Raw genomic sequence first — 23227 nt, 5'->3', positions numbered from 1 at the left:
GGTTATCGGTTGTATGATGAAATAATTACATTTTATTCATAATATAGATTAGAAATATTTTGAATTTGTAATTATTACTATTTTTGGATACGATATGCAAGTCATACACATCTGTAAAGGATATATGTATATATTACTTGATGCAAAGCTTCCCTTTGACTGATCTTTAAAAGGAAGCAGGAAATAAAAGTGCACTTCGATGGGGCAGCTTTATTAGTTGAGCGATCTGGCAGCACCATAAAAATTCAAAAACATACGTTAAATTGCCAGCTTTAGAAACTTTTTCTATAACTACAAATAAAAGTCAGTTTTTTAATTGTTTTTGCATAGCATTTAATTTGTATTAAGTAATAGTGACTAAATACTTAGGTGATTAACACAGTTTCGAAACTAATACATAGTAATATGGGTTAACGCTTTTAAATATATCTGATAACTGCTGTCGGGTATGCTCAATAACACAGTTGATTTAAAACAATATTTCAATAATTGTTTGTTCAATTTTCTTTTTGACAAATTAATGAAGCGATCGCCACGTGATCACCTTTGATTTCTTGCTATTCGACAGCCATTCCAATGTTGAATTCAGGCAAATTATTTGCCATAATTAAGTACAGCACATGAGAGCATATATAACTATGTTTTATATAATTGTATATATATATATGGTTATCTAAAGATCATATAACTACTTTTGAGCCTGTTTCGTAGACATCCAGAGAGAAAGTGAAAAAAGTGTTTTGACTAAGTTGATGTGCCACTAAATTGAGCCTAAGCCTGGGCTATTCCTTGCTAGCATCGGCTTCATTTTGTGCGGTGGGTGTGGGAGTGCTTTTGGATGCCAAGTCAGCCATATCCTCTGTGGCCACAGGCGGTGGCGTTGGTGTGCGCAATGCGCGCTCAAAATCGGCCACCAGCTCATCATCCTCGTGCCACTGCTGCAGTTCGTCCGGCTGCCAATTGTCCAGGGCCGCATCCACATCGTACTGCGGTGATTGCAGCGATTCGCCTGTCACATCCACCAGACGCGTACGCAATCTATTCGATATTTGCTCCAATTCCGTAAACTTGCGCTTTATGGCCTGGCCGAGCTGCAGATGGCGTAGCTCCAGCGATTGCTCAAACTGATCTATGGCACTGTCCACATTAGCAGAGGCGGCGCCAGGCTGCAGCGGCTGGACATGTACCTGCAGGCCGCCCGTGACACGTCCATTGAAGTCGACAATGTTGTGCCAGCCGCTGGGAAATCCGTCGCTGCTGCTCCGACTAAGATTCAAGGCAGCGAATCCGATAATGGCATCCTCAAGTGGTGTCGGCTCTGTGCTTGTGCCTGCGCTTAGTGCTGTTTTCTTCCAAACCTTCAGAATGAAGAGTTTCTACATGGGGATTGAAACGGAAACGTATTAGTGAGGCGCAGCCAACTTAACGGGTACGTAGTGCTGCCAGATCGATTGAACCGCAACGGAAATTTGAAATATTGAAATTCTCTACTCACATTGCTTAGATAATCGACGTCCACCTCCACTTGGAATTTGCTGTGCCATTGCGGAGACGTCGAATGCTCCACAATGGGCGTGGCATAGACCAAGCCCTCATGCGATTTGTACGTCTGCGAGTTGCAGCTCAATGCCTGAAAGGTCACATATGTGCTGGGCGGCTCGTTGGGCGGAAAACGCTTTGCCGCCGCTTGACGCTTGGCCTGCTTCTTGCCCGTCTTCCCGTAGCCCGGATTCAAGGGAAGCCCATCGGCGCCCATAATCTGCAAACTGAAGCTAAAATTTTTGGTCGCAGTGGGAGCAATGGCAACGGTCTTTGGCAAAGTCGCTGGAGCTGGTGTTCCAAGCGCATTCTGCAGCATGTCCAGCAGATCTGTGGTGCGTCGCAGCGGCTGCTGATTGTTCTCCGTATCAAAGCCGCGCAGCTGCTTCAATTGTGCTATCTGCGATTCGCTGCCGATGGCCAGCAGCACTTTCAGCTCACCCAACTGTGCCTGGGTCTCGGGGTGCACAATTGGCGTCCAGCCATCAATGGAAATGACAGGCAGCTGGTAATTGGGAGAGGAAAAGTGCGTGAGTAGTTGTTTCAAGCCGTTTTTAGGGAAATTATTGAATGGTTTCATTTACTCATTTAATAAGTTGATTACGCTATCCATTTTTTAATTAGAAAATCTAACAAAACGTTTCTAGTCGGAATCGTCCGAATATGCAATACAAAGTTATAATTCCCAAACAGTTTTAGCCACAGGAAATTATTGAGAAATAGGATATAGTTAGACAACTGCATGCTTACCTTGCCCTTGCAGAGATGATTGGTAATGGTTGCATCTCTGTAGGCAATATAGAATTGATGCAGTGGCAGATGCACCTGCCCACCCAGGGGTCTGATCTCCATGAGCAGCTGCTGACGCTCCACGCTATGCAGAAACTTCTCATCATTGATGATGGCGAACTGCTCCTGCAGCTGGAAAGCGCCATGTGGATTCATTTGGACGCTGAGATGATCTGACTGCCAGAAGGGCTGCAGCACCAGCTCCTTGCAGCCGCTGGCATCGTCTGCTGACAATTGTCGCGTCTCGCCGGCAAAAATGTAGCCGCGCAGCAGACGCACTTTGGTCGTCTCGGCCATGAAATTGACTATTTCCAGGGTAGCTTTGTTATTGTTGTTAGCGGCTGGCGTCGGTGCTGAAACACCCTTTGAGTCACTGTTCTCACTGATATTATTGTTGTTGGCTGTAGACAGAAAGAGAGGGAGAGATCAACAACAAGATTTCGCAGTAGATCGTATACTAGACTAGTTGCACCTTGAACTCCTGCCATGTGCTAAAAAAAATCGTATATATAAACTGATTCAGCACTGCTGGAACACATCGTTATCGCGTTCAACGTGGACCATTCAAATGGCTGACGGCATCGCTGTCGATGTCTATCAACGCAACAACGATGTGGAACCGGGGGATCCATGTGCTCCTCGCGTGTGCCAAAACACAAAGAATTGAACTGAATGTGATAGAGTGCATTGGATTCGGGATCGGGAAAGCACAGCGGAATGAAAGCTATGAACGAGTAATCGATAAGGTTAAGATTCAAGTGACAAAAGTAACCCCTATTTAACGAAAACCAACCCCATTTCTTTGCCCTTATTTTCTGAATAGAACCCATCCAGTAATTACTCCGAGCTCACTTCGATTCTCTTAGTATGTTAACCATTGTCAAATCATAGATCACGATCGCTCTTTATAACAGTTATATGTTATATATAACAGTTATGGGTAAATTGCGCAGCTATCTAACAGTTTTCTGTTATGTTAAGCACACAGCGCCATCTACATAACTTTGGCGATTAGCTGTTCCACGAATTCATTACCTTTCATCCCACTGTGCCGCAACTTAAAATGTATTGTTATAAATAAACCAACAATAATATGAATATAAATAATTTCTATAGCTGTGGCAAATGGGGGAAATGACATGTTGAGGAATTAACATAAAAAGACGAGATATAATAGTTTTGTTTTGGTCTTTTGCAAATAAAATGAAAAATTTTATTGATTTTAACATGATGGGCAGCACTTTTATAACGGCAGCCAATAGATCAAAGAGCCGCAATAGCAGAAGGGCCATCATAATTGTGACGTCAGAGTGCAAATAGTTGTCGTAGTTGTTGTTGTGGTCGCTGTGGTTGTGTAGTTGTTGTAGTTGGTGTTGTTGTTGCTTTTGTTGGTTGCACCCACGCGATTTTAGTCATATATATTCACCTGCGGCTGCTGCGCTGTGGTTGTTGTTATGCTTGTTGCTGTTGTTGTTGCTTTCAACTGGCGCCTCCCCATTGGCCAATGTCTTGAACAGCATCAACTGCTGATCGGCTCGCAAACTGATCTTGAGATACAAACTAGCTAAATGAAGATCGCGTCGCTGTATGGCAATACATTTGCACTGCTCCAGCAGTGATGCCTGATAGAGCTCGACCAGGGGCAGACGTCCCATGCCCAGCATCTCGTTGAGACAGGTGCCCGGTTCGCGCCACCAAATTGTAAAATGAATGCTGCCCATTTCCTTATCATTGTCCCCTGACGGCAACTGCACCTGACGCTGCTGTGTCTGACCGAAGCGTGTGCATTGGGTCAGACTTTGGAATTTCTCTGATTCGAATTGCATAATATGAAACATGGGACCGCGCGGCACTGAGCTAATCAGTTCATCGGACAGCTGGCACTCGACGGTGAAAATCGGTCGCACTTCGCTCTGGAGCAGCTCCATGCGCTTGGTGCCCTCCGGCTGGAGCGTCAATGCCTCCAGATGCAGCTGCACAGCGTTGACTTGCTTGAACAGTTCCGGTGTGGCCTGCTCTTGTGGTCCAGTGCCAGCTGGAAGCTCCTGTTCCGGCAGTTCCTGCTCCGGCCACAGTTGCTCCACTTTGTTAAGATGTTGCTGCTTCTTTAGCTGCTCCATTGTTGGCTCAGCGGCGGTAGCGAACAGCGCTACCAGATCGGCATCCAATTTCTTCATGGCCTCCATTAGCTCGACTTTAGCTGGCGCAGCAACTGCTGATGCGACTGACTTGACTGTACCTGAAATGTTCAATATATTCGATTATTAGCTACAAATGGGTCGCTAGCGTGGAAGAAGATTCCAGAAGCATTACAATTTCTTTAATTTAGGAGGGGAGCGAACCCGTGTCCGATCGCCGCAACGTGGATTTATAAAATGACAGCACAAACTGAGTACCTGCTGATATGATGCCGCCGTCGCCGCCGCCGGCAACAGTCGGCGTTAATCGCAGTTTATGCTTTGCTTGTACATTTCCGCACACACGCTTGTGCTCTCTTTAAAAGCGCTCTCCCGCTCTCACGCGTAAGTGCAAGGGAAAGCTCACCGATGTTGTTATACTCTCAACTGAAACTTGAGTTGGACTTATCATTTATTTACTTACATAACTACTCTTCTATGCAATTATTCATTTAGTTATTTGAAATATATCAACAAATTTCCATTAGCCGAAATTTAATTTTGTATTTTCTAGTATTTTATGCAAATGAATTTTTATGTTCGTTCAAAAACCAACTAGATCCCCTTAGGCAACATTTTCAATAGTTTTCTGAATATCATTTTAAAAATTAAGTATAGAAATTCAAACATAGATTCCAACTGCTCAAACCTCTCACTGCAACCTATATACACTTTTCTAAAAGAAGAGTACAGACATATATCAAGTTTGGCAACCCTCATTGAATCCAATGCTGAAGAATTTCGCATATTTGGCTTGACATTGAAAAAGTTCAAAGACAAATGGAAAATTTTACGTACATTATGTATGTATATAATAAGTTGTAAGTTTTCGACCGCCGCATTTCTAATGAGAATTGAAAACGTAATAATAAAAAACATGAATAATATTGGCGACATTTTTCCCAATTTTTTATTATTATTTTTGGCATAGCAACGCATCGAGATAAGAGTTTCTAGGTTCAATGACATAACACTGTGCAGATTCTAGACGTAATCAGTTAATAGCCAGTCGTTTCGTAGCCCCTCAACTGCGCCTGATTAAAACCCATACAAATTCGCATAGAATTTGGCGTCAAAGGGCAATTGAGAAATGAAAGCTAAAATGCTAGCCACGGGAGAAGGAAAATGGTTTATCAAGGCCTAGGCCTATTGATTACAGCTTGTGCATGACAATGTATGTGCGTATACACACATATATGTATATGTATGACCATGGGATTAACAATGCGACATAGTGTTTTTTATCAGTGTAGGCAAACAACTGTTTTTTTATCAGACAGGGATATAGCACTTTTGAAAACATATCCTCATTGTATTTGCATTTGGAAATCCAACACCCAGCTTGAAATCGAAACCAAATTACATTAATATGCGTGTATGCAATATCAAAACATTCTTAATCCATTCGCTTATGGTGCTGGGCTTTTCCGTCATTGGCCTTCAAAGCCTGACACAGAGTATTTGTATTCTCTTTTATCAAAGAGAGAAACACAGCCGGCAAGCTAGCGAAGACTGACACAACAGAAACAAGCGTGGAATAGAGCATAAAAGCATACAGTGAGATAAAGTTTCGTTGTGTGCGTGTCACAGCTTTTGCTTTTGCACAGGAGCGAATTTGGCACTCATTGATTTGGGTTCGCTTTTGCTATATCTTGAAAATACTCATGTTTATTTTACAATTTTGAAGTTTTATAAATAATAGAGAAAGGAAAGTTTATTTGTTCCAGTACATCCTGGCAGATGGCATTCACCTATGCAGCGGCCTTTCCAACGGCCTAACCCTTTAGCACTAACTGCGCTACTGTTTATCGGTTAAGCAATATTTATACATACGTCGCCTCTCAGTCTCTTTTCGTTAAGTAAATGGTTGTGTATGTGTATTTGTGAGAGAGCCTGCACGTGTTTTCTATATCACGCTATTTCTGGGATTTGTTTTTCCGTTTTCACTTCTTTATTCGTATTCTTGGGATTTCTTTGGTTGACGCTCCGCAATGGAAAGTTTTGCGGCCGTTTAGTTGGCGAGAAATTGTCTGAAAACTAACAGACGCTGCAAACCAAATGTTAAGCTATTTCAAGCACTGCAATTGTTGTTAATAAATTCAATTTGGCATTTAATTTAATTGCCAAGGCGAAGGCTAAACAAACAAACCATCGCGTCGCCTCTTACGTAAGTATCAACAAACTGTTAAAAGCTAAATTTTTATAGCCACATGATATATATGATATGATATATGTATTTATATTTGAACCTATGCAAAAATATATATAAATAAATAACATGAAAATGCCGCACTAAACCAAAATAAACAGAATGTGTGCGTCGACAGAGACGAAGCGACGACAACGAACTCAGCAGCGTCATTACGGTAATAATCATTTAGTATATATGTATGTAGGTGAGAGAAAGAGAGAGCGAGAGGGAGCACGCACCCACTAGGGAACAAAAAGCTTTGATTGTAAGCGTACTCACCTGAAATGCGCTCACCCGGCTGCGTTTGAGAACAGTTGTTGATGGTCAACTGATGATCCTGTCGCAGCGCAGCTGGCAGCGACGTCGGCGGTGGCAGCGGCAGTGGCGGCGGCACTGTTGCAGTTCCCACGCGAACGGCTTTATTGGCGCTGGCTGCGGCAGCGGCAAATATCATTTTAAAGCGCAATTGAATCTCACCGACTTTCAGCTGCTGTTGCTGTTGCACTTTACCCGACGTGCCACTACTCTCGACGTGACGATATAAAGCATAAATTTTGGTTTTATATACGAAATTGCAACCGTTGACGTTGTTTGCTGCGTATTTGCGCAGCAGCGGCGCCGGCAGCGGCAAACGTGCTGCTCCTGATGCTGCTGCTGTGGGCGGCGGCGACTGTTGATCGTGGGCGTGGTCCTTGACGTCGCTATTGGCGACAAGCTTAATAAGTGGACACTCGCGCAAACAGTCTAAGAATAGCGCGAGGCTTTGGCTGCGCACACAATAACGTAATTTATTATGATACTGATGACGCCGATGATAATTATGCTGCTGCTTCTTCTTCTTTAGTTGCTGACTTTGGCTGTGCCTTTTAATTTTATGCTTGTCCGCGCAGAGCTTTTTGATGCTGCTGCACGCGTCACAGCTGATGCTGACGCTTGCTGCTGTTCCCTTCTGCTCACCCCACCAGATGATTTCTGCTGTTACAGCACCAACACCCAACACCCCCGCACCGTGTTGGTACAATGACGAGGCTTTCGGTTTCCCAGGGCTTTCGTATAGGGACACTGACGTTTGCGCTTTGATCGATTTATCTGTTATGAAATTGATGCGGCTCGCTTCGATTTCACAGTATGACAATCTATGGTTCTTAGAAACGGTTACTTCTTTTGCATTGCAATATTTATTCACATTCGGTGGAAGTGTATATTCAGCTTTCATAATTGTCTACTTGCCATTTTTGTGTTAGCGCGCCGCATCACACACGAACAATAACCATCACACACACACACTTACACTAATATGCACACAACTACCGATTTGGAACTGAGCGCGTGCACTTTTTCACTTTGCCTAAAAGAAGTTGGCTCTTAAATCGAATTTTCAGCCGCTTGAGATGTGCGGATTTTCCGCGTCGCACAGCCTGCACAGCTTGCTTGTAAGGTTGAAGGAAAACTGCAAAAGCTTTTGCCGCTAGGAAATAAGAATTACCTCAAAAATGTTTGCAAGTGTTGCCTGCATCTGTCGAAATGTGGCTTTGTTTTGATTTTCTTTAGGGTTGCGCTGGATGTACGCGATCTGGCAGCACCATTCAAGTATTGCATAATGTTGCCGCAAAGCGGACAGTGTTGGTAGGCGTGCGAGCTTAAAGTTTTAAAAATAATATAAAATCGCGCAGACACGCAAAAATATTTAAAAGATTATATTTTGTAGATGTTTTAAACAAATTAGTTTTATTTCTTCGTTTAATTTGTAGACAATTTATTTAAATTGATAAACACACTAAGATTTTCCAATTCACAACGTTTGGGCTAACAAGCGCAGCTCTTCGCCCGCTTCAATAGTTTTTGGCGGCGACGCCTCCTCAAACTCGCCCAACTCTGCATCATAGTACAAGGCAGCGCGATATGGACGCAGCTCCCAAGGCACCTGATCCTCCATATTTGTCAGCTGCACACCCAAATCTTCCAGCGTCGGCACTCCGGGCAGCACCTTATCGGTGATGGCTTCCCGCTCAACGCGATCTAGATGCAGTCCACCAATGGGTGCACCGGGGCAAATCAAGTTGGTGAGTTTAACCTTCAATTTGAAAGTGGGGTCCCAGCGCATATCGTAACGCTGATAGCCCCAACGCTTCTGGTCCTTGCGCATTAGGCGATGGAACCAGTCGACCAGCTCGCTCAGCTGATAGCGCTTGGGACTGCAAATATAGATAATATGAATTAAAGAGTAAGCGTAGAATTATGTTAAGTGCGGACTGAGCTTACCCCACAGCCTGGTAGATGCGGCCAGAGGTGTCCGGATCCTTTGCGGCATTGACGATGGCCTGTGCCACATCAGAAACGAATACGGGCTGCTTAACGGTACGCTCACCGCTATGCCACAGTGGCATCGAGCGGAATTGACGACGCCAGATGTGTGCATAGTAACGCAAGAAGCGATCCTCAGATCCATAGATATCGGCTGGACGTATTATCGTGGCATTGGGGAAAGCATCACGCACCATCAACTCGCCCTCATACTTGCTCTTGAGCCACTGGCTGCCGCCCGAGATGTAATGCGCCTTGGGATTAGCCTCGGCGTTTAACGCGGATAGATGTATAAAACGCTCCACGCCGGCATCACGGCAAATGCTACAAACACAAAACAAACAAAAATTAATTGAGTCCGGATATTATTGAGCTGCTCACCTGGCCAGACGCGCTGCGCCATTTACATTGACATCCTTGAACTTAAAGTTCTTAGTCTCATAGTCACGTCCCACCAAATTGATGACCACATTTGAGTGCTTGACGGCCTCCCGTATGGAGCGTGGATCTTCAAGATGATAGAAATGGAACAGCACCTGACCCAAATCACCGCAAACCTTCAGCCGGTTCGCATCGGAATCATCACCGCGATAGGGCAGAATCATTTGCGTGCCCGACTTGCCCAGCTTATTGCACACGTAGCGTCCCACAAAGCCGGTGGCACCGAACACGGTGGCGACGATGCCATTGAAGCTGCTGCGTCCGCCTGTGCCGCGCTTCATGGCAGCCAGATTTGTGGTCTTCAACGGACGTGGCGCATCAGCATCTGGTGGAGCGGCGGCGGCACTATAGCTGCGCAGGCACACCACACCCACGACACCGCTGCCGTGATGCTCTGCAAAATATAAATTAATATTAGGATCGGGAAAACTGCAACAGACATTACATAATTTTTGCGAGGCATTCAAATAATGGTTCGCTACGCTACTTACTCGCCAGCTGCATGTTCCTAGTTAGTACTATGGCAGCCATTCTGCAGTGGCGCGCTATATACCAACTAGCAAGAATTAATTTGCAATTATTAAACTTTTTCCACGCAGATTTCCAGTCTGCTGGTCGGAAGAATGAAAACACAGCCTTAGATGTCAGCAGCAGGCCAGTGTGACCAAAATTCTGACATCGAAATACCAAACTTCAAGTTGTAGACGGTAGACTAATCGATGACAGTAGTAGACAGTGCTGCCAGATTAGTTGTATAAGTTTAAAGAATTCAAATTTTGCGGTTACTACCGATCATGCATTTATTTATTTATTTAAAACGTTTAGCAGCCATGTTGTGCGACATTCGTTTGTTTGTATACAAGTTTTTATAATATTAGTTACCGAAATCGCTAAACTTTTGCTACTATGAGCACACGTCTGTTTTATCTAATGTGCGTGTTTATTACATGTTCCATGCCGAATCGCCTTCGGTATGCCTCTGAAAGAATTCTTAAAACATTTGTTGAAAACACCAGTCAGTTGCTTTTCTACTGTCGTCGCGACTCTCATATCGTGTGCTAAAGGAAAAACGTACAAGCCGAATAAAATTAAATATATACCGTGTTATTTACCTATGCACTCTTAGGTACATATAGTTGCTGAGTTCCGAAAACAAACAATGCGCTTATCGGCAGTGAATAGTCGATAAGAAGAACAATAAAGCAACGAGCTAAATATTTGAACTAAAATCTGACTACTTTAGCGGCCTAATAAATTCGCTCCTGGCAACAAGCGGTGCTGTGGATGAACTAAAATGTATGATAATAGTTTACACCACAGAGATTACAAGATTAGCATATGTTTACAGTTTATGCGGCCGTTTATATGAAAACTTCGTTTAACTGTGTTTAGGCATAAGCATGCTAACATTATGCTACACGTATAAACCCAAATCGCCGCAAAGACAACATACATAAATTTGCTAGGCAGAGACAACGACCAGCCACAACCTGAACGCGCGTGTCCGCTCATGCGCTGCCTCTCTGCCCCGCATTCTCTCTCTGTCCCTCTTTATGTTCGTGCAGTCCTCTTTTTGGCATTGTTCCACCCACTGATTAAGCCCGTCTACCTAACGCACGCACTCAACACCCTATACCCCCATATGTGCGCTTACTCTTTCTGTCGCTCTCTCATTCTCTCTCTCTCTCTTTCTTGCTTGTATGTGCTATGCTCTCACTTTCAATTCGCTTGCCTGCGTGATTTGTATTTATTTCGGTACATTTACTGCTTTCCATGCCATTATCATCATTGTTGTTGCGCCTGATCTGCGTTCGGGTTTGATGCCAGCGTTTCATTAGAGTTTGAGCCGCACAGCCGTCAACGTCGTCTGAGCGCATTCGGCAAATATTGCAATTAGCGGCCAACAGGTGTCGCCGCGTGTGTGTGAAAATTAACGCCCAAAAACAAATTTGAATTCCAAAATTACAAAAGAAAATAAACTAAAATAAAATAGATTGTGTTAACGGTGCAAAAAATTATAAATCTAACGCAAATTGTGAAGTGCTAAAAATAGATATTAAATATATATTTGTACGTATCAAATTTGTGATTTTTATACAAACATAATTTAGTATGTTCCACACGCGCGCTTCTATTTTTACGTACACCAATGTAGCTCAGGCATTTCAACTATATGTACAATTTGTTTATAATTTTGCCTGAAACGAACTTTTTACCTAAGGTCTATTAGCCGTTGATAAGAGCCCAAAGAGTCTGGGGGCTTGTGCCTTGCAGCCGGCTAACAAAAATATCCCATTTCCCAAAATAAAACTGAAGATTTATCTGCGTATCTGTGTTATCGACAAAGTCAAGTGATTCGTTAGCAAATATGAATGGAATCATTTAGCGAGTGATTATTTCGGGGCGCGCTTGGTACCAAAAATACGAAAATACCGAAATTTGCACAGTAAAAATATAAATTCTGCGTCATTTAAAGAGTTCCCGAAATTAACGTTAATTCGCGCCCATATTTGTCTAGACTATATTTTTGTATATGTATGAGTGTGTTAGAGTGTGTGTCTGTGTGTGTGTGAGGGCCTCAGCTGGGCTGCTGCGATTCAATGCAAATCATGAAACGGGCCTTGAAAAAATGGCCTCAAGTCAACATTTAACTGTTATTTGTTTATTGTTTATATTTAAATTGTCTAGAAGTACTTTAGGTTAATTGATAAACCTTATGCAATTTGTGTAGACCAATTTAGTTGCACTCGCGAAGTCTCATTAACTGTAATTTAATATCTATTTAGATAGGCAACTAATCAAATTACCTTATTATAACGGATTCCATTGAATTGTTCAATTTATCCATTATGACAATTGAATATTTTATTTCCCTTTTTTTCACTGGAGAAAGTGTTTACAGGAGTATATATATTCATTGATAAAGGCGCAGATCTCACGTCGCAAGAGTTAAATTAAAGAAATGTATTACAATGTTATCAGTTATGGAGAAATGCACGAAATGTGTTTTACGGCTTGACAGGTGCAACAAATACAGATAAAGAGAGGTATATATTATATATATAAAACTTGGAAACCAAAGCTTGCTATGCAAGCTGAAGTCGAATATGTATATCAATTTTAGAAACTACTTGGGTATGCTGAATATGATATACCCTATAAAGTTGACTACTTAGAACTTGTAGCTCACTTTAGGGCCTGGCTTAAGTTTTGATGATAAACTAGGCATTTATCCAGGTATTTGTAACAGTTTAAGGCTATTCGATATCAAGTAAATCTATATTTAAATTAAATACGATACATAACATTCTGTTTAAAACAAGTACCTCATTTTAGGGCCTATAAACTATGCTGTTTCCAGGCCTATCCCACAGCAATAGGCTATTCAAGCTATCAAGCTAATCTATATATAAATACAATACGATATATGCATGTATATAGAGAGAGAGAGAAATACAATGGAGTTACACGAAAAGAAATAGCTCTAGTCACTAATTCAGAGCCTAATTTGTTGTTGTTTTCTTGTTTTTTTTTACACCTATTTTAAGCTCTTCTCTTAGACTTTCCATATAGATATATGCTAGTAATTCGTTAGTCTGGTTGTGGGTAAGTCCACTTCCATAAATCTGTCTTCCAGAATTGCCACTTCAGCTGTCAATTAGATCAATAAAACGAGTCACTTCATCATTTCGTCAATTCGAGGCATTTTTAATGCACGGCTCAACGACATTTGTTTATTATATTTGTGCTCCTCTTCGATTTGGTTTTTTGTTGTTATTTTGTGTGTGTGTGTGTGTGTACTTGTTTTATTTTATCATTTGGTTTGTTTTCGTTAACTTTGTGTCGAAGCCAATGACTGCATACAAATTGGATTTTTGTATTGGCAAAAAACCGAATTCATAAAAACAAAAATAAAAATAAAAAATAAAAAAAATGTGAATTTTATTTGACAATTTTCAAAATCCTTCTACGTCGGTCCGTGGCCTGTTTGTTATATATATTATAACTACGTATACAGCACTTTAATCGAACAACCGAGGGGTAACCCCTTCGTCCGGGAATGTTATTTGTATTTTGTATTGTATTTTGACCAGTTTGGACACGTCGACAAGGTCGAGTCGTTCACGCATCTGGAATTTTAGATTGATAACATTAGTTTCATGGCACTTTTTTGTTTTTTTTTTTTATATTTTTCTTTAATTCTATTAACATTTGTTTACACTCGTGTTATATGCAATATTTTGCTTGCAATTAAGTTTTTTAACTTGCCCTCTAGTATATCCCAGTGGGGTTGTATGTGCCTAAGCATTGGCTAATATATCTTTGTATATAACTAATAATCTTTCTGTTTCTAGTCTCAGCTTTGGATTAAGTGGCTTCTTAACCGAAGGTCTTACTAGGCAGCTCTATTTAAAGAACTAAGATTTATCGTGTTACTATATATATAAAGATAATGTTATAAACGACTTTGTAAACCTCCAAAAAGTAGTTCTATCTCTAGCTGCGGTTCGTGGTTTTGGTTTACTTAATCTATAAGCCCAAGTTATGGTTCAAAATTTATTTTCAGAAATGCTAATAAAACGAAACAATTTCGTCTGGGAAGTTCGGGCTCGAACAGTTTGGGTTCCTAAATATAACAGAGATGCTCATCACACCCAAGAAATCCGTATAGATTTCACATAAACAGAGTCCAATTACAAGATATCGAAATAGTTCTATGTCAATCTACTTAAATTCCAATCACTCCATTATACATAGAACCTTAACAGGTGTCGTCCGTCTGCTACTAGTTTTACGTCCATGTTTCACTTTTGTTATCGCAAACGAGCCCAATTGGAGCACTTTACCGATACAGTAGAGCAGCAGACCCCGGCCTTACCCACAACCACCCACTCGGCTCGGATTGTGCTTTATTCAATGAGAATGAAATCTAATTGAGGAAATGAACGTTTAACAGCCACGGATCACGAGCACGGGCATGGGCAGTACACAAGTCAGCCAGTGTTTGGGTACCACAACTTTTTGATCTAACTATAGTTGTTTTTTTTAGCTATTTTTTTTTTTGGCTGTGTGAAATGTGGGTCTATGGCAGCCCGAGGCATTAGTTAACGCTTTGTAATCGATTTGTGGAATGGAAAAAACAATAGATTGGCAATGCCCAGATTGTACATTTTGATCTAAACAATTTGTTGTACACCCACACGAAGCGTTTAAAATGCAATCAGCTGCTTGGCCGTGACAGTTGAATAAGGTTGGGTTGTTATATATAGGGATTACGAGGCAACCAGCTGTGCAGTTGCTCAGAATAACAAATAGATGCAAGACAGATAGTTCCTAATGGGGTAGGACTGAAGGTGTGTGGGCCTTAGCTAAGATATGGATCTATTGCAAGATTAACTCGTCTTGATATTTGGCTTAGAATGTGCTGTGAATTGTAAGATTTCAGCAGTATTCCGCAGATCTTTCTCCTTCGTATTAATCTAGTATGTCCGACTTTTGTTTCTAATCTAATTTATTAGCATAAGACAAAATTCTAAAGAAAATTCTAAGGAAAATTAAATATTTTGATGATACAATTATGTTTTTATTATCTTTAAAGAAAACTTGATATAAAGCTTCTACCTAGGCTTATTGTGTCAAAAGGACTAAAGGCTTAAAGATAGCTCGAAGAAACGAATATATCTCAACGGACTTAAACAGGGCCAGACATGTGTAATTAAGCCTTCGATAAATTTGATATGATAACGAATTCGGCTCATTATTTGTACTTTAAATCGCGCTAAACTATTTGGAATGCCTCATAAATATGTAGGCCCTAAAATGTCTAAACGATCACTTCATGGTTTATCCGATCAATTAAAATCGTATGTGACTGCTGTAATTACGGCCATCTGTAGAAGGGCTAACCTTGGTTTACACTTAAACGGGTCCAATTGTCACGTAATGTTACGTCAATGTCAAGCCTGACAATGGGTCGGTTATTGGGTGATTGGGTTCGTTTTTCATCTTCATTTGCATGCTAGGCAGGCGAAAAGGCCAGCCCAGCCATTGAGCGAACAGCTGGGGCGTTACCTGTACCCACCTGCCCAAATCTGGACCCTAGGCTTATGATTAACATATGCACATGCACGCCATACGGGCCACCACACACACACACACACTCACCCTTACCTATTGAAATATATATATAATAAAACTCAGTTCAATAGACGTTTAAACTTGACACCGTTTTGGCCTTATCGAGTTGGCCAATTAATCTAAGCAATTGAGTATTGGGTATAATGGCTGGAATTTTATTGATGTGGAAAAAAACAGACAGAATCTTGAAGGAGCAGAAAGCTCTTCTACACACTTTTGCATCTAAATGATAAAGTCATTAACCCCCTTAATAATTTTGCTCTGCTCTCAGAATTTCTTAAGTGCAGCCTAAAACGGCCTTTCTATGCGATTTTCATTGCATTTTGAATTTTAATCATATTTTCCACTGCTCTCTAACTTTCTTATTCGCGGTCTCTCTTGCACTCTCTTTATCGCTCAATCTTAAACCGCCTTTCTATGCGATTTTCATACCGAACTTTTAGTGAATATTAAAAGGTTTCCTTGACACTTGTTTAAATTATTATCCAAATTATAATAATATCTTATGCAGTCGCTACATTGCTAATTACCAACACTTTTGTATCTGTTGTGGAGTAACTGCAAATTGCAATAGTCAATAAATTGATCTAGTTCCATGTGGCTCAAAGTTCGTTGACAGTTTTTGATTTACGCGATTTACAACCTCGTCACTTTTTTCCGTACTGCTCCCCTGTTGATACAACTAACTAACATTATCTCTCTCCAATCTCCGATCTCCGTTGCAGCTCTCAGACCCAGATTTAGAAACCAGCAAGCATGCCTATCAAAGAGGTCTTACAGCGCTGTCAGCCCATACCGCTCTACGTGGTACTGATCCTATCCGTGTGCTACTTTGTGCTCCAACTGGTCCTCAGCCATTTGACGCATGCATTGACACTCCTCATGGCTTCCTATCATATGTTGTGCAATATCTTGGCACTGGCCGGTTGCATTGTAACTATTAAGGTAAGTGGATCAACATTTCTTTTTCTTTTTTTTTTTTTTTGCCTTCCTCTTTGGGGAAGCGAACAAGTTTTGCAGCCGCACTGATAAGCAAATCGGAATTTGAACACATAAAAAATATAATAATTTAAAAAAAAAAAAAAAAACAGAGAAACCTGAGCAGTGCATTGAACTGCGCATTTTAATGAAAACAGGTTTCATATTTGACTTGGTTTCAAATATTGTTATTATTATTGATTTATGTTTTTTGATAAATATCTCGAATTGGTGTGCCTGCAGCGACAGGATATCATGCTACATATTGTTGCAATCCGCCAAGTTATGATTAGATTAGATTATAAATATTATCTGTCTGTGCTTTGGTCAGGTTTGTCTGGCCTGCGTGGGCGTTTACCACTATCAGTAAATTGTACATTAATTATGCCCCCTAGTACAAAGACAGATAGTTGCTGTTGTTAACAGCTTGTTTAGTAAACTGTGCTAAAATAGCTGGCAAAGTAATTAAGATGTGTTTGACAGGGATTATGATAAGCTATTATCTGATAGACATAAAATGCTACAACTGGTAAATAAATTGGATTTAACCCATTCTCGACACTTAGCTCTATATAGAGATAACTCTCAATACGGAAACCTTTTATAATATGTACTTTCATGACAACTCCCTCCAAAATCCATTCTCTCTAGTTTACCTCTATCCATAACTCACAATACTGAAACTTTTTCAATTTCTAGCTGTCCCAGATCTGATTATATATATGTATATTTATGACAGTTCCAATTTGCCATGCATCTGATTTGCCCTCGAGGCTCGTGTATTTAACCAAATATCAAATACCTATGCAAATTTATGAATTAAATCAAACAGAAATATTTTGAATGAGTGCTAAACTTTGCAAATTCATGTGGTCTTCGTCTGTATTTTGACTATATTTGGGCTACGGGCAAGTGTGCCAAGCACGTTTCGCAACTAGAGAAAAAACCGAAATACCGCTAAAACAAAGGTACAAATTTTGAGCCTACACAAAACTTGTGGCCAAAAACCACGCAGCGAACCAGATATCGTAAGCCTTATAAGCCAAAAAATAAAAAAAAAAAAACTATTATAAAATAAACCGCCAAAAACAGTTGGCTCGCAAAGTGCGAGAAATGAGTGAAACGAGTAGCTTCAAGCTGTGGACTTATATAATTGCTAGACAGACAGGCAGACAGACAGACAGACAGACCTTTGGCTGAGTTAGGCGAAGCGTGAAAATAGTTGACAACAATTTGGTGGCATGGTAATTAAACAAGTGTCGTGCCTAATGAACTGATAGACAGTGCTTTAGGTCTTGTTTTTGGAAGATAATTTATCGAGCAAGTCATGGTGACAGCTTTCAATTTTATGGAGTAATTCCTTCTAAACCTGGAAGATCTCAGCACCATATACCAATATGATAATTCAGATAATTCTTAACTTTTCTATATAAATGGAGCTTTATTTAAAGTCCTCAGAACTCAGTAAGAATTTCACTTGAATAGCTTAAAGCTTCAACAAAGAGAACCTTGCGCATTAAAGCTTTTTATTTAGCTTAAACTCGTTTCGTAGTAAAGTTCCAAATTATCTCTAAACCATTTCTAGATAAATCATAGATAAGTATTCTTTATAGATATGGTTTTAATCCCAACTGGCATATTCGGAAAGCTAAAAGCTTTCAGAGTTGACCCTTTCTACAGCTTTAAGTTCTTTTCCCCAAAAAAATAAGTAAACCCTGTCTTATGCTCTTTTATTCTCCGTCAACAGCACAGCAAACGGAATGAGACGGAAACACCAACACCTAAAGCCCCGCCTATCATGGGTAATGGCACTACGGATGAAAAGATAGCCGTGGTGCTCACGCTGAGCGAGACTGAGGAGCAGCAGTTGGCCAAGCGTGAGTCGCGGGAGCAAAAGCTGCGCAATACCTTTGGCTGGGCACGCATCGATATACTCACCATGCTCATTGTGTTCATCATATTGGCCTCGCTGTCCTTCTCGCTTATTGTGGAGGCGCTGCAGACGCTGGTGCACATTGATCATCAGGATACGATGCACTTGCCCATTCAGGTTATGATGCTGGGCTGTGTGGGTCTTGTATTGAATGGCCTCACCTACTTGCTGATAGGTGGCTACACATTGCATCAGGGCAGCTTTCTGCACTTGACGCCAGGTGGCGACGTTGTGCTGGAGCGTTCCATCTCCAGTCATTCCGATTTGGCATTGAAGCCCATGCAGCGCACACTGAGCAAGTCGCGCAATGATCGTCAGCTGCGCCAGGATCTGGAGGCGGAGGTGGGCAACATTTACTTCACGACCAAGCGACAGGGCGCTGTGGAGATGCTGCGCGATGTGTCCAGCACGCTGTTTGTCATCGTCTGTGCGGCCATTGTCTATGTGGCCGAAGATGAGGAGCATACGGCCAAGTTTATTGATCCAGTTTTGTCCATATTCTCTTGTGTGCTATTGGTCTCACTGAGTTATCCATACAGTAAGTATAACATTTTTAGCTCTGGTGTAGAAATTGGGAAACTGTCATCCTTTAGTTTACATATAACAGTATAACAATTTTAGCACATATTGCTGTATAACATAATAGCATTTAACAGTTATCAATTTTTATAACAGCATCAAGGCTTAACAGTCGACGTATAACAGCAAAATGTTAACTTATCTTTTCTTTTTTATTGCAGTGAAAGAATCTTGCCTTATTCTGCTGCAAACGATACCCGGCTCCATTGACCTGGAGATCTTTGAGAAGACGCTGGTTAACAAATTTCCGGAGATTGTAAGCTATCACGATCTGCACATTTGGCAGCTGGCCGCGCACAGCTATGTGGCCACCATACACATCCAGTTCCAGAACCCCAAGCTCTATCTGAAGATTATCGAGCAAGTGCGTGCCTATTTTCATGAGCAGGGCATTACGGCGGTGACCATACAGCCCGAATTCTATCCAGCAACCAATAAGAATGCCTCCGCATCGTTGGAATGCCTGATGCAGTGTCAGGCAGCCGAGTGCATTGAGAAAGTTTGCTGCCGCGATTCACGCAGCGACTTGCGGGAGGTTAGCGGCAGTCCGGATGGTAGCAAAACAATCTCTAGCCCGTCCACGACCAAGTCCTGCGCAGAGCTGAGCACCGTTACTGTGGAAAAACCCAAGGAGTTGAGCGTATCGCAGCTTTTAAAGGGTCAACAAGAGGAACAGAAGGTGCAGGAGGAGGATTCGACGCAGTCGCCGTTGCCCTCGTCTCCATCGAGCATATCCCTGCCGGCTGAGGCGACAACCACGGACAACAAATGCTGTTGATCGTCCATTAGCTTTTAGTCATTGTATTAGTCCAGCGATTTTACGATTTTAGTTAGAGTTTAAGCTTATTTTAACGACTGCTACTGCAGCTATGCTATACGCTCAGGCTGATAACTAAAGATTTGCATTTGTTATCGAAGTCTTTAGAACCAAAGATCTGCATGTGCGGGTGTTAAGTTGGCCTCTATCATTCGATATATAGCATAATTTCAGTATTTGCCATATAATTTGACTAACTAACATTTTAACGTAAGACGCTTAACTAGTTTTAGCAAGTTAATAGTTAGCTTATAAGTCTTATTTGTATAATAAGATATAGTTAAGCAAATAAATGTTGCGTTTAGGTCGATTTATTATATACACATTTAAATTTAACATTTGCTAAATATTTATAAAAATAATATTTCTAGATTGGTTTAAGTGTTTTGAACGCATCTGCGTCAACAAGTTAGTCATTTTTACATATAAATTAATTGTATACACACAACACAATGGAACGAGGTCCACAAACTATATACACACATATAAACACGTTCCATATAATAATAGGTAAACAATTAACATTTCCATTGTATTATTTGCCACAGCAACGATACCGCATATCAGACAGGTCAGGATGATAAGGCTTTCCATAGTTGAGAGGGATTTCACGCTACTTTTGTTCCACCCAGCAGATACTCCAGTGTAAAGAGCCGTATAATCAGCGCTAAATTGTTTGTGGTCGCATAATCGATCACACCTTCGTTATCATCTGTTGTGTGCCATACACTGGGAAAGGGCATTGGAATTAGGTGAAGAATGGGCACGTTGCGTCGCAGAAACGGTATGTGATCGTCTTCCACCTGGCTGTTCCTTAAGGCTTGAGGCTGAAAGTAGCGTGAAGGATCCCGTCGCGCAACGCCGCTGTTCATATACCGCTCGAACAGATGCTGCTCCGACAGACGCGTCTCCAGATCAGCCATACGCATATACCACTGCTCCGTGTTGGAAAAGAAGCTATAGAAGGCGGGATCTGGTGCGCCCAGCAAATCAAGCAGCACCAGCATATCGATGCGATCCAATTTGCCCTCCTTCTGCCAGAGCTTTGCCAAGTGCCGGGCTCCATATATAGAATCCTTGGGGCCCCATTCTTCGAACGCCTCCTCGCCATCGAAAAACAGCAGCATAAGACTCAGCTTAGAGCTCTGCAGTGGCTTCAGCTGTTCCTGCAGCACCTTCGCCAGGTTCAAGAGCATGGCACAGGGCACAGCCGAGTCGGTGGCGCCCACAAATTCCTCACCACCCGGCATATATTTGCTATCATAGTGACAGGCCAGCACCAAGTAACGCTCGGCGTTCGGATTCAGTGTCGCAATAATGTTGGTAAAATGCAGGGCGCCCAAAATGGGAGCGTTATCGTGAAAACCGTTTAGCTCCACATGCCAGTCCAGATCGCGTAGACTCTGCACAATATACTGACGCACGATTCCGTGATTTGGCGTGCCCACAACTCTAGGTATAAGTATATTTTTAATTGCTTCACGCAGATGTTGTCTGTCCGACAGATTGCTATACTCCAAGAATTGAGCATCGGTCAGCTGGCTGGGATTGTACACGGTCTGAAACAGTTGAGAAACAAATAAAATAAATGCGACTATCAGGCACACAGCCAGGTGTTCGGATTGCCATTGTAGCTGCTACCTTGTTGCGGCCCACCAAATAATCTGATGATGATGTGGCTGTGGTTGACCTCGTGACCAGGGTGGCGATTAAAGCCGTATGCACGCATATGGGCCATAAATACTGTGGCACTCTTTGCAGCTGCAACATATTTACGACTGATACGTGTCTAACGCTGCGTTGTTTGTTTGTGTGTACAGGTGGTTGCAGACGCGGATTTGTTTGTGTCACTGTACTAGATGTGCGTGTGCATATGTTTTGTGTTATTTACAGTCAGTTGTGAAGTGGAGTCGTTCAAATTCATATTAATACTAATGCTTTAGCATTTTTCATAAATAACGTTAACTAAAAGTGCCCAAAAAACGGACGCAAACAAAAACAACATTGGCGTTGCCACATCGCGTTTGCCCAACTAACAGTTGAAGTAGCTATTCATATGAGCAATTGGCAAATTCACCTCGGCTGTTAACAGAACGTATCGTTCATCTCTAGCGGGAATCAGTCGTTTAATTTATCTACAATTTCTAAATGGAATAAACTGTTAGTCAATTTTGAATGTACTAAGGGCAACTAATTTAAATGGCCAAACCAGACTGCTATAAGTATCGTACGGCTTTTAATGTTTCCAATTGACAACTAGAACCGTTACTCACCACATCGCTCAGCTCGAACTTAACGCCTAAATTGTAAATATATTTGGTTTGTTTTGGAAGCAGTTTCTTAATAGCATTGATCCAACCATATTTGTGCACAATATTCTTGCTCCAGCCGTATAAACCACGCATTTCTCTTTAAATATTTATTTTTAATACACCAATTTTGTTACAAATCACTGACAGCAATTGAATGGACAGATCCAAAAAAAGACTTACAACGTGTAGAGCGTGTTTTGTTATCGAAAATTATGCAATTTAATGATTACACGCGACACACGAATACGATTATAGGTCATTTATCACACTCACACTCACCACAGAGTCGCAAATAAGAATGTTATTTTAGATAGTTGTAATTAGTTTACTTAACGCTAATGTTACTAATGCTTATAACAAACGAACGCAGCGAAAACATAAACGTTGTAATTGGAAATGATACATATGTAACAGTCGCAGCCGTGGCCCCCTGCAAGCGGCAACCACGCAGTTAGTCTTCTTTAAACTGGGACGTTTTCGAGCCACCGAAGTAGGCACGATAGATATACACGCCCAGCGCAATGTGCAGTGCGGCCACAGCGCCCACGGCAGATCCAATATTTACTTTCATATCGGACATGGTGAAGAAGCGTTCGAGAAGGAAGCCTTTAAGCGCGAAGAACGTAACAATGGGCAGGAATACTATGAGGGAGCAGTAGAAGAGGACAACCTTGAAAGCGCTGTAGTCCTGCGAGTCCTATAAATTCGAAGGTTACACGATTAAATACTACCGGCAATATGGGAATATTCGTGTTTACATACATGTGCACGCTGTTTGGATAGTTTACTTTGGCTACCGTCATTTCCGCCGACAGTTACCTTCTTGCTTTTGTTGCTCATCTCTGGTAAGTTCTTCGAATATTTCAATTGAGCTAATAAGAATGCTTTTAATATTTGTTGTATTGTTTCTTTGACGTGACAATCACATGATAGACTGGACAATAATAGTCGATTGAACAGCCTGCTGCAATCGAATATTTTTGACTAGGTGGCAATATTTTTAAAAAATATAATCAGATACCGTTCGTG

General features: G+C 41.5%; 5 protein-coding genes across 12 annotated transcripts; 1 reads left to right on the top strand and 4 right to left on the bottom strand.

Annotated features, from left to right (window-relative positions):
* Nucleotides 1-340: 340 nt before the first annotated feature.
* Nucleotides 341-8104, bottom strand: LOC115770225. Of its 4 annotated transcripts, none has more exons than XM_030715427.1 (5): nucleotides 6976-8104; nucleotides 3755-4567; nucleotides 2290-2729; nucleotides 1496-2044; nucleotides 341-1376 (listed from the first exon to the last, which is right to left on the bottom strand). In XM_030715427.1, the coding sequence occupies exons 1-5, from the start codon at nucleotides 7910-7912 to the stop codon at nucleotides 783-785; spliced, it is 3333 nt and encodes a 1110-aa protein (XP_030571287.1). In that variant the 5' UTR covers nucleotides 7913-8104; the 3' UTR covers nucleotides 341-782. The 4 variants fall into 4 exon arrangements, with proteins under 4 accessions (XP_030571287.1, XP_030571289.1, XP_030571288.1 ...); XM_030715429.1 differs by lacking the exon at nucleotides 6976-8104 and adding an exon at nucleotides 4642-4742; XM_030715428.1 differs by lacking the exon at nucleotides 6976-8104 and adding an exon at nucleotides 4930-5037 and having other exon boundaries at nucleotides 342-1376.
* A 313-nt stretch (nucleotides 8105-8417) lies between these two features.
* Nucleotides 8418-10073, bottom strand: LOC115770506 (NADH dehydrogenase [ubiquinone] 1 alpha subcomplex subunit 9, mitochondrial). Its single transcript, XM_030715805.1, has 4 exons — nucleotides 9933-10073; nucleotides 9382-9835; nucleotides 8959-9324; nucleotides 8418-8891 (listed from the first exon to the last, which is right to left on the bottom strand). Exons 1-4 carry the CDS (start codon nucleotides 9970-9972, stop codon nucleotides 8489-8491), a joined length of 1263 nt encoding a protein of 420 aa, XP_030571665.1. The 5' UTR covers nucleotides 9973-10073; the 3' UTR covers nucleotides 8418-8488.
* Nucleotides 10074-10188: 115 nt separating this feature from the next.
* Nucleotides 10189-20378, top strand: LOC115770505 (zinc transporter 1). Of its 4 annotated transcripts, none has more exons than XM_030715804.1 (4): nucleotides 10189-10567; nucleotides 16305-16524; nucleotides 18305-19028; nucleotides 19231-20378. In XM_030715804.1, exons 2-4 carry the CDS (start codon nucleotides 16336-16338, stop codon nucleotides 19845-19847), a joined length of 1530 nt encoding a protein of 509 aa, XP_030571664.1. In that variant the 5' UTR covers nucleotides 10189-10567; nucleotides 16305-16335; the 3' UTR covers nucleotides 19848-20378. The 4 variants fall into 4 exon arrangements, with proteins under 4 accessions (XP_030571664.1, XP_030571662.1, XP_030571660.1 ...); XM_030715802.1 differs by having other exon boundaries at nucleotides 10189-10737; XM_030715800.1 differs by lacking the exon at nucleotides 10189-10567 and adding an exon at nucleotides 11425-11511.
* Nucleotides 20201-22301, bottom strand: LOC115770507 (glutaminyl-peptide cyclotransferase). Of its 2 annotated transcripts, none has more exons than XM_030715806.1 (2): nucleotides 22160-22301; nucleotides 20201-21445 (listed from the first exon to the last, which is right to left on the bottom strand). In XM_030715806.1, the coding sequence occupies exons 1-2, from the start codon at nucleotides 22289-22291 to the stop codon at nucleotides 20495-20497; spliced, it is 1083 nt and encodes a 360-aa protein (XP_030571666.1). In that variant the 5' UTR covers nucleotides 22292-22301; the 3' UTR covers nucleotides 20201-20494. The 2 variants fall into 2 exon arrangements, with proteins under 2 accessions (XP_030571666.1, XP_030571667.1); XM_030715807.1 differs by lacking the exon at nucleotides 22160-22301 and adding an exon at nucleotides 21528-21896 and having other exon boundaries at nucleotides 20206-21445.
* Nucleotides 22302-22330: 29 nt separating this feature from the next.
* Nucleotides 22331-23141, bottom strand: LOC115770508 (vacuolar ATPase assembly integral membrane protein VMA21 homolog). The gene is made up of 2 exons (XM_030715808.1): nucleotides 22961-23141; nucleotides 22331-22895 (listed from the first exon to the last, which is right to left on the bottom strand). The coding sequence occupies exons 1-2, from the start codon at nucleotides 23036-23038 to the stop codon at nucleotides 22650-22652; spliced, it is 324 nt and encodes a 107-aa protein (XP_030571668.1). The 5' UTR covers nucleotides 23039-23141; the 3' UTR covers nucleotides 22331-22649.
* Nucleotides 23142-23227: the final 86 nt, after the last annotated feature.

The sequence above is a fragment of the Drosophila novamexicana genome, unplaced genomic scaffold (assembly GCF_003285875.2).
Source record: "Drosophila novamexicana strain 15010-1031.04,08,12 unplaced genomic scaffold, DnovRS2.1 tig00004555-arrow-pilon, whole genome shotgun sequence".
Classification (NCBI taxonomy): domain Eukaryota; kingdom Metazoa; phylum Arthropoda; class Insecta; order Diptera; family Drosophilidae; genus Drosophila; species Drosophila novamexicana.
Note: the sequence above shows the minus strand (reverse complement) of the source record. Positions and strands in the feature narration are given on the sequence as shown.